This window comes from Sinocyclocheilus anshuiensis, unplaced genomic scaffold, assembly GCF_001515605.1.
Source record: "Sinocyclocheilus anshuiensis isolate Anshui unplaced genomic scaffold, SAMN03320099.WGS_v1.1 scaffold49, whole genome shotgun sequence".
Taxonomy (NCBI): domain Eukaryota; kingdom Metazoa; phylum Chordata; class Actinopteri; order Cypriniformes; family Cyprinidae; genus Sinocyclocheilus; species Sinocyclocheilus anshuiensis.
This window is the reverse complement of record NW_015539863.1, coordinates 1,726,095-1,737,193: the sequence shown is the minus strand read 5'-3', so window position 1 is coordinate 1,737,193 and position 11,099 is coordinate 1,726,095. Positions and strand designations below refer to the sequence as shown.

The 11,099-nt window shown below is 43.0% G+C and overlaps 1 protein-coding gene across 1 annotated transcript in view; it reads left to right on the top strand.

Annotated features, from left to right (window-relative positions):
• The first annotated feature begins 2,691 nt into the window (after positions 1–2,691).
• The window catches only part of LOC107684954 (insulin receptor substrate 2-B-like), a 31,200-nt gene continuing 22,792 nt past the window's right edge, over positions 2,692–11,099 (top strand). The window contains exon 1 of the mRNA XM_016481347.1: positions 2,692–6,444. Coding sequence (XP_016336833.1) covers positions 2,982–6,444 — 3,463 coding nt within the window. The 5' untranslated portion in view covers positions 2,692–2,981. The remainder of the gene's footprint in view (positions 6,445–11,099) is intronic.

The window sequence follows — 11,099 nt, the reverse complement described above, 5'->3', positions numbered from 1 at the left end:
TGTGGAAACCATGATTCATTTTTCCAGCATTTTTTGATGAATAAAAAGTAAAAAAAAACAAACAAACAGATTTTATTTGAAATAGAAATCTTCTGTAACAATGTAAAAGTCTTTACTGTCATTTTTGATATTTACTTGCTAAATAAATGTTACTGACAGCAAGCTTTTGAACATTAGTATATATATATTTGTAGACAAATACTAATTCATGTTAAAATACTATTCAATATGTACTGTAAAAATAAAAAATAAAAATGGAAAATACCGTGTGTTGTTTCTTTAAAAGGACAGGCTATATTGTTTAATGGGAAAAGGGCTAATGTGTGTTATGAGTCTTGAAATGCATTCATCCTGAGATGCAATAGAAGTTCAGAAGCACTGAAATACGGTATAACAGTGCCCTCTTGTTATTGTGTCAGTAAACGCAGCAGATGGCGACCTACATTATCATGCCCTATGTGGATTATCTAGTACTGACTATATAAAACTGCAGAGCCACCAGGTCACCCCTAACCAGATTACCTTCTCTCAAAACCTGTTCATCAACTCACAGCAAGATTACCCACCACTTACATACAGTGTTTTTTAATAATTATGAACTAGCTATTTCTTCTCCTTCTCAGTGTAACTGTCATGCCTCTAGGTGTTTAAAGGTTGTGAATCTGCTAAAAAAAAATTAAAAGGTTAACTTTGGTTGTCTGTTTTCGATGCCAGTTTTGTCATTTAAAATTTTCTATAATACATGTTTATATTTCAGAATAATCATGCCGTGAGGGAACATTTGAGGCATTAGTATCTCTGTAGGGAAATAAGTGGCACAAACTACACACTGAGAGACAAAAAAAACAAAAAAAACTTTTATAATGAAAGTTAAACCCTCATTATATTAAGAGACTCTGACTTGCCATCAATCAAACAAACATTAAAAATTGAACTTCTCATTAATTAAATTTCACCAAAATACATTTCAATTTGTTATTAACCGTAGTTCCAAATGAGTGAACATAATAATTATTTCACAAACAGAGTGTCAGAGTGAAATGTTTATCAGAGAGTAGCTCGTATTCTCTATTATGCATATCATATGCAGCATTTTAATGTTTTTTTTATTACTAGTTAGCAGTGTTGGGCAGTAACTAGTTACTAGTAACTAGTTACAGTAATAATATTACTTTTTGCAGTAGTAGTGTAACTAATTAGTACTAAGATTTCAGTAATAATATTACAGTTACTCTCCATAAAACAGCTAGTTAGTTACTTTCGATGCCTCAACCCCTAGTGATTTAAAGTCCAACAATCCAATAATTCCTAGATTTATTTTCAGAATTTCACAACTTGCTGAAGTCACATGAAGTCAGCAGGCATATGGAATATGAAAAAAATCTTACATTCAGCGGATGGAAATATTGACATTACATTGATTTGGAGAAAAGATGATATGGGGCCAGTTGCATAAATGTAGCCACCATGTTAAGACTGTCTTAAGAACCAGTTTGACCAACTAGCAGTTGCCAAGGGGTAATCAGTCTTACTTTTCCAATACAAATAAGACCAACACCTTTTCATAACTGAATTAAAAAAGTTATGAGCAGTCTTGAAGAAAAAAAAAATCAGATGACTTACTTTTTAAGACTAGTCTAAACAGTTTATGCAACCGGCCCCTTGAACACTGTGTAAGTTGTGGTACTGCTTTACTCGTGGCATTACATGGCTTGCCCACCCACATCCCTCTGATGCTGATATACATTGTATAAAATCTTTTTAGAGAATGAAACATTTTCCTATGAACTTATATGATTTCTTTTGAAAAAATACATCATGGAATATAATCTTATGAGTACAACAGAGAAATTATAGCTACAATTAGCTTCAAGCTACATATGGCAATTATTGAGATTAATTTATCACTTACTTAAACATTACTATTAATCACCACTGAGTGTTTGTAATAACTTCTGATTGCGATCCAATGTGGATTTTGGTCAAATGATGAGGCATAATATTGTTAATAACATTTTATTTAATTTTTCAGTTAGTAAAATTTGACTTCATTTTTTTCCTTTAATAAAGATTTACATTTATAAAGGCTAGTTGAAAGACAGATCACACATTCAACGTCATTTTCACAAAATCTTGATGATTAGGGATTAATATTCAGTTATTAATGTCTCTGCTTCTATACAAAAATGTATAAGAATTCTCTCAACACACACTTACAAAGCTACTGTAACACGAGTGTCTAGCAAGTTAGTACATTATAAATCCGGACTACTTTAGTTAAAATATCAGTCACCGGCAAACTACAATAATTTGCAAACATGTAACAAAAGTAATTAAGCACAATCGCCTTCTGTACACTTGCAAGCGATACGCATCCCAAAAGGCACAATCAACAACACAAGGAACCTTGAAAACGTCTGTGATTGGGCGGGTGACTCTTCAGTCAAACGCTACAGCCAATGAACGCTCGACATTCCATGACGCAACCTGCTTTACAGAATATTATTGGACAAAAGCCTATCAATCATCAGACGTCACCTTGCCGTTTCAATGAAACTCCGAGCGAAACCATTGGTCAGTGACATTGACGTAGTTCCGAAAAGGTCCATCGTGATTGGTCACAGCAGCTTTCAATCACACGTCTCGCTCAATCGGGCGCCTGCTCCCACCCCCAGGCGAATGACGCACGAGTCATGTGTTGTTTGTGCTCGCGCTCCATAGTGTACACAGGGCGCGAACGGCAGATTGGTAGCCCGCTAGGAGGATCTACCGATAATAGATCGGGTAAATGTGGTCATGTTGCAGTTGCTGGCATTGAGTTCGGGGAGCATTGGCTGGGATACCTGCTTTTCATGTGGCGGCCGACAGAAGCTCAACACTGAAAAGACTTAAGTGCGCCGCCTGAGACACAGTTCCCCTCAAACAAACATGGGGTCTCAGTCTAAAAGCTTGAGGTAAAGTGACCTTAAATCTCCTATCTGATGGCAAATTTCGAGAACTACCAAGAAGGCAGAGCCGCAATGTTGATGCTGGAAACGCAACAGCGGGCAATCGGGACTAAACCTGCAGCTGCAACGGCGAACGGCGACACTTCTGTCGGGGAACCCCCTTCCGTACTTGATGTCGGCGGCGCTGCGTTTCATCAACCGACTGAACAACATCCACAGCAGCAACAGCACCTGGAATCGCCGGCGAGGAAAGCATCCGCGTCCTCTCTTAACCGGGCGCTTGAGGACTCTGCAGCGAGTAGCACACACACTACTACCTCAGCTTGCCCTGCTGTGAACACCGTGTCAGACGACATTAGGAAGTGTGGCTATCTGAGAAAGCAGAAACACGGCCATAAGAGGTTTTTCGTCTTGCGGGCGTCGAGTCATCTGGGGCCGAGCAGGCTGGAGTACTATGACAGTGAGAAGAAATTTCGAAACACTCTGCGCTCAAACGCCGCCGCCTCAGCTGGCGCCTCTCCCCCCAAAAGAGTGATCTATCTCTACCAGTGTTTCACTGTGAATAAAAGGGCGGATTCTAAGAATAAGCATCTCATTGCTCTGTATACTAAGGATGAATACTTTGCGATTGTCGCTGAGAATGAGCAGGAGCAGGAGGAGTGGTACCAGGCGCTCAGTGAGCTCATGAGTGAGGGCAAGAAAGGCCACCTGGATGCGGATGAGATTGACGATGGGTACGGTACTGTGACCCCTGGGACTTACTTTAAGGAAGTGTGGCAGGTAAATGTTAAACCGAAGGGCTTGGGCCAGATAAAGAATCTATCCGGCGTTTATAGGCTCTGTCTGTCTGCCAAGAGCATTCACCTGGTGAAGCTGAACTCTGAGACACCTTGCGTGAACTTACAGCTGATGAACATCAGACGTTGCGGCCATTCAGAGAGCTTCTTCTTCATCGAGGTCGGCCGGTCTTCGTCTATAGGACCTGGGGAGGTTTGGATGCAGGTGGATGATTCTGTGGTGGCTCAGAACATGCATGAGACCATTCTAGAGACCATGAAGGCACTGAAGGCATTTGCCGAGTTCAGGCCCAGAAGCAAAAGCCAGTCTTCTGGCACCAACCCGATGGGTTTCATCACCACGCGGCGACACTTGGGCAACCTCCCGCCCAGCCAGACGGGGCTCCAGCGGCGGTCTCGGACCGAATCTGTGGTGGGCACGCCACCCAGCAGGAAGAGCAGTGGAACAAGTGGCTACCGCTTCCGCACCTCCAGCGAGGGAGAAAGCACAATGAACCGCCCCTTTCGCTCTGTGACAGGTAGCCTTATTCATCTCAACACAGCCCGCGCTAACCTGAGCCGACAGGAAAGTAGCAGTGGGGCAGGGGCCCGCTATATTCGTGCCCCGCCAGGCTCCACTTATCATACTCGTTCTGCCTCGCTGCCAGTGTCACACTTTCCTTCTACCACCAGTCCGATCAGCATGTCCAGCAGCAGCGGCCATGGCTCTGTGTCAGACACCATCACTCGCCCCTCCAGCGCGTCCATTTGTGGTTCCCCGAGTGATGGAGGTTTTAACTCATCTGATGAGTACGGCTCCAGCCCCGGAGACTTCCGGTACTTCAGAGTGCGCAGCAATACCCCTGACTCCCTGGGAAACACACCACCGATCCGTGAGGAGCACTGCCTCAATGACTATATGGCTATGGGCTGGAATCGTGACGTGTTTGGAACGAGTGCAGCTGAGGCCATCAAAGATGAGAGTGCAGATGAAGATTCACGATCGGGGTCTTTAAGGAGGCGGACTCCCTCCTTCTCCAGGCAGGTTGGGGGCGCTAGTGCTGCTGGAGTTGCTGTTCATCAGAAGATGACCCAGACCACCTTCTCGCTGGACGAGGCTGTGGCTGAGAGTAGCTCTTGGGGTGGCAGTGTCCAGATTGTCTCTACCTCCTCCTCCCTCTGCTCTGACTACAGCTCCAGTTCTGAACACAGCCAAGACCGGCCCCCTAGCCTACGGCCTGCAGACGCGCCTAAGGATGATGGGTACATGCCCATGATGGCAGGTGTGCTGCCCTCCACTAATGATGCAGACTACATGCCTATGCAACCAAATATCCTCCTCTCTGCCTCTGCACAAGTCCAAAGTGCTGCTTTACATGTTCCCCAGCACATGGACTCTCAAGGCTATATGATGATGCTCCCAGGTAGAAGTGGGGCTACTGACTCTCCCGTCCCATCCAGCCCTGACATTAGCAGACGAGCAGAGGGACGAAGAGCCTCGGACCGCCATGAGAATGCAGAATACATGGATATGTCTCAGAGCAGCTCCACAGCTAATGCTCAAAAGGTCTCTGCTGAGAATTATTATGCCTTGACCACTCCTGGTGTCCCCAAGTCCTACAGTCCATATTTCTCCCTCCCTCGCTCATACAAAGCTCCATCCAGAGACCATGCTGAGCATGACGATTACGTCCCAATGAGTTCCCCAGCAAAACCGGTCTACAATTCACCCACAGCCACCCCAGATCGTAGTAGCAGGTGCCCACCTCCTGAGTCCTCTCAACATAATGGCTTCACAGACCGCCGTGCCGTTCGGCCGAACCGCCTTCCCCTTGGAAGGCGGAGTTTGCACGGCTCTCTGCGAGCAGCAGAAGTGCCAGTGCGTCCTTCCAGCCCTGGAGAATACATTAATATTGCATTTGGAGATCGGCCCACATATTCTGCCTGTTCGTTGTCTGCTGAAGGCTCCCCCTCAACCCAAAGCATTAACCGAGAGCAGCGCAAGTCTCCGCTGCCACAGGATTACATGACTGTCGAGATGGATGGTCTTCCACCAAAAAGTCGGTCCCCACGGCCCTCCCTGGTGGCCCCCTGGAATCCTCCTTCATATATCCAGCCCTCCTCATCCTCCCACTGCAGTGGGCTCACGGTGGGTAAGCCTGACGACTACACGGAAATGTCTTTTGAGCCCGAGGAGGAGTCCAAGAGCCCTACAGCCATGCTTGAACACCTGTATGTTCTGGAGCAACACTTTTTCCCCTTCAGCCCCCCGACTGAGCTTAAGGTTGTCCGTGCTGACCCCCAGGGCAGGCGGAGACACAGCTCGGAGACCTTTGTCACATCATCAGGAGCGTCAGGTGGAAGTGGCCCGGACGCCAATGGCACCGTGCCTGGCAATAATGGGGCTCAGCAGGTGGGCCGCAGCAAGGGTCAGAACTTTGACTGTGTTTGGACTGACGGCGTGACATCTGGCAGTGAGGCAACACATGGAAACTCCTCAGATCGAGACAATTCCCCCTCTGTGAGGTCTGCAAGGACTCTGCCTGTGGAACACCAGAATGGCCTGAACTACATCGCCCTAGACCTGAGAGACGATCTCCGGCCTGGGAACAGTCATGATGCGCTTCCCTTGCCATCCTCCAGCGCTCCTCCCCCAGAGAACGGTGCCTATGCCAGCATAGATTTAATGACGTCTGAGGGGCTTACATCGGCATCTAAAGGTGAGCAATCTTAAATATGATTGTTTTTCTTGATAGTCATGTCTCCTAAAATCATGTCTCTTTTTTTCTAAAAGACACTTGAGTATGTCAGCCTTGGTCTCAGTTTCCAGTATTTAAAAACGGGAAGAATCATTTTTATATTCTAAATAATACAGTTCAGACTAGTTAAAACGATTAGCTGCTTTATTCATTTAGTCACTTGTCATTCCAAACCTGTTTGACTGACTTTCATCTGTGTAACATAAAATATAGTTACAATTAAATGAAATGCCTCAAAGTTTTATTTATTTTATTTTTTGTCTATGCAATAAGTTCTACGCTGTTTGCACACCGTTGACTTTAATTGTATTGGCAAAATCAGTTGCAACATTCTTAAAAATAACTTGTTTTATAGTTATAAGAAAGTAATTCTTCGAGTTTTGAAATGACACGACATGAGTAAACAATGACAGAATTTTACATTTTTGGGTGAACTATCCCTTTAAGTGTGTACAAAACACATCTTTATTGTAATGGACCCCCTCCTCTTGGCATCTCCTTCCTGTTGCATTCTCTAACTCCTTTGCCCTGAATGTTTTTCTTTTTTATATCCACTTTGTTTAGGAGCTGCTGTGTGCTTGGCTGAGTGTGTGTTGCTGCAGAGGGAGTGAGAGAATGAAGCGTTAGTGAGTCAGTGTTCTCAGCAAGCCTTAGATGACTCATTTGTTTATCATAGTTGAAGCAGAGATGGATGTGTGTGAGAGAGAGAGAGAGAGAGAGAGAGAAAAGTTTGGTTTAAAGCATGTGATAACTTTCTAGCATCTCTCTCACCCTCTCTTTCTCTCGTACCCTTCTTTTCCGTTGGCAAACAGAACTGTTGTATGACTCAGGTGATGATACACAGGAAACTTTATTTTCAGGCAGCATTGCTGCCAACTAGCTAGTAGCTCCAGATATAGACTGCAGGGTTTAGCTGTAAATTTTTTTGCATGATATGTCATTGGCTAAAGTATCCGCAATACACTGCCATGCTTTTGGGGGCACTGCGTGTAGGCTACTATTCCAGTAGTCTTCACTAGTTTATTAGAGCTGCAGGATAATTTCTGTGCCATTACTGTCATCGCACTAATGCCAAACAGGTCTCCTTCTTCGATATCAATGTTGACTAATGCTCAGACAAAACAGTTAAATGTTATACAGGGAGTTCAACCTGCAGATAGTTTATTTACATAGTAAACCTTATGTTTTACTTACATTTATGTTACATTGAATCAAGTACACTTTTAACGTGTAAAATTATACATTTTCAGTTTTTCCGTTGTGTGATATACCTGTTCTATACAGTTTTTTTTTTTTTGTGATATGCACTACTGTACTATCTTTTGCTGAAGTGTGTCAGTAGGAAATATCAGTTTACATTACCAAACATTCCTTTTGCCATTAATTGTAATAATTCCAGTGAGATTTTTGTTTGCACAAGGAGTCTGACAACAGCCAGTGCTCCACACAGAGATCTGATCTCACCATCATCCAGTCTGTCTGGAGTGACATGAAGAAACAGAACAAACCGAGACAGAAGAATTGTGACAACGTCTCCAAGATGCTGCAAGAAACCTACCTACAAAACTACAGTACTGCGAAAAGTTTTAGGCACTTGTGTAAAACTGCTTTACAGTGAGGATGCTTTCAAAAATAATGTCATAAATCGATTTTATTTATCGATGTGCATAGTTTTTAGGGTAGTTTTGCAGTTAAGTTTCTTAAAGCATCTATGGAGATGTTGCCACAGTTCTTCTGGATTTAGTCTGTCTCAGTTTGTTCTGTTTCTTCATGTCACTCCAGACAGACTGATGATGATGAGATCAGATCTCTGTGTGGAGCACTGGCTGTCTCTCTCCTTGTGCATACAAAATCTCACTAGAGTATTACAATTAATGGCAAAATTAATGTTTGGAAATGTAAACTAATATTTCCTACTTGACACATTGCATCAGCAAATAGAAATAACTGACCTAAAACCATTTGTTGTTGGTGAAAATACTAGTGGCCGAAGACTTTTGCACAGTAGTGTACATGTTCTACATGTCTGTGTTTGTAACTATATAGAGTGGAAGTTTATGTTGTCTTTCCAAAAGTCAGCAAATCATCTAAAAAATGAACCTCAGCTTCATGTATGGATGGCATCATCTCTGTGTGGCCTGCACACTCACTCTGTCTGTACATGCCTGACAGTGCAGGTTTGCACAAGACTAGTAACATCAGCTACATCATTCCAAACTTTTTAACCTGTGTCTACAAAATGTTGGTCTGGATGGTCACTGAACTATTGGGTTTTAGTATAATAACTAATATCACTCGGTGTGATATCGGCTGGATTTGCCTGCCTTCTTGTTTTTGAGTCATAGATACAAACTGTCAATAAATCAGCAAGTGCATCTGACACTCTTCTCCCTCTGGTACTATTTGATTCTCTCTCTCTCTCTAAATGAACAAAATAAGTTGTTGGTTCAGGTGACTATACTACTGGAATACTTGATTCTGTTCTGCTGCATTTCCTTCCTTATAATGACTGTTGTCAATAGCAACGCATTATAACACAGCGCACATCCATGTCTCTTGTATCATTCGTTTCATTCAAATGCAACTTGCCGTCTTGCTCTCAGTTTTTGATTGTATTGAAAATGAAATCAGAGGAATTTAGTATTAATACTACTATAATTTTGCTGTAGTGATCATATTGTCCTGACGATTGTTTTGTACACTGTTCATAATGGATTTATAAACAGATAGGATTTTAAAACATTAATCTCAATTGAATATTTCATGTCCCCGTATTTATATATTATTATAGGTAAACAAAAGAAATCTGTGTAATAAGTTAACTATGAATATACAATACATCCCTTAAATGTCAACCTTAATAGTTTGAATGTTTGTTCGTCTTGGCTCAAAGCCACTTGCTGCGAACTTTTCTTCGCGGAAGCTTTGCGTACAAGAGAGATAATGAATAGTTTGAACGTTCGTTCGTCTTGGCTCAAAGCCACTTGCTGCGAACTTTTCTTCGCGGAAGCTTTGCGTACAAGAGAGATAATGAAATATTTAATCTCTAATATATTTTGTCCAATTATTTGCCCAGTTAGTTTTGGTATTGAGGTAAAAGTTACCTTGTATTCGCTATATAACAGTGGGTGGTGGTCACGAAGATGAGCAAATTTGACGCGTTTCCCCCTTTTGCAGCGACTTTCTTCTTGCAAGATCGGCAGACAGGGTGACCGTCCTCGATTAAATTGCCTTCAGGACTCTTGTAAAAGCCAAAATACGACCAGATCTCCGATTTGGTCCTCTTAGATGCCTGAAAAATCTCCAGCGCGCTGTCACTGCCTTCCGCCATTTCGTCTTGTGCAGAAAAACAACAACATTGCATGCTGCTTCTGCGTCAGACTGATGCTGGCTGGACAGGATTTACAGCGAGTTTTCAAAATCGCTTTAATCAAACACGGTTTTGATGATAATTAAATTTTAAACGATAATACTAACCGTCAGGGCATTTTATCATGATTTATCGTGAAACCGGTAATCGTTCCATCCCTAAAACCTATATAATGAGTTTGGAAATAGTCGACTAAAACTAGACTAAAACTAAAAACAATTCAGGTGACTAAAATAGGACTAAAACTAAATGACATTTTAGTCAAAAGACTATGACTAAAACTAAATCAAAGTTTGCTGTCAAAATGAACACTGGTCTGTGCAAGAAACTGAACCGTATTTATATAGTTTTTTACCTCGGATTCACGCAATGTCCGAACTGTTCAAACTGTCCTGAGCGCGTTCTCAACAGCAGGCGCGTGAGGCGTCGTTGTCTTCTTGCTTTACAGCGGATCGCAGACTTATAAGTGCATTACCTCCACCTATCTCTCAAGTGGACCATTGACACTTCTAATTGAGATTGTAGATAGAGTGTCAATGGTAGATAGAGCGTCACCTACATCTTGGATAGGGCTGGGTATCGAGAAAGATATATTTTAGGCACCGACCTAAATGCCTCGATACCATCGAGTATCGGCTTTACGGCGGATCGCAGACTTATAAGTGCATTACCGCCACCTATCTCTCAAATGGACCATTGACACTTCTAATTGAGATTGTAGATAGAGTGTCAATGGTAGATAGAGCGTCACCTACATCTTGGATAGGGCTGGGTATCGAGAAAGATATATTTTAGGCACCGACCTAAATGCCTCGATACCATCGAGTATCGAAAAACGTCTCGTTGTTCGGTACCAAATTTCGATACCTAAGGGGTTAATCTCATCAGTGTCAGTGAGCCAATAAGCCTGCAGCACTAGCCGGTGTGTTCGACTAGAAGATGTGCGGTGCAGATCAATCAGGGTTTGACATCCGCGAGAGCGATTTGAAAGCACACGGAGCAGTCTGCTCTCTTTAGCTCTCGTGGTACTGTAATACACCGATCGGTCTGCACAGTCAGTCCGCGTCAAGTCGAACACACCTACTAATTTACACAGGTTACACTCAGAGATGTGGCGCACACGTGAGGCTGTAGTGCGAATGCGTCCCAGCCCCCTTAAATGTAAGGCTACATTTACACTGGTGCATTTATGTTTTAAAATGAAAACGATCCTCGTCATACTGGCGTTTCCACTGCGTTTCAAGCC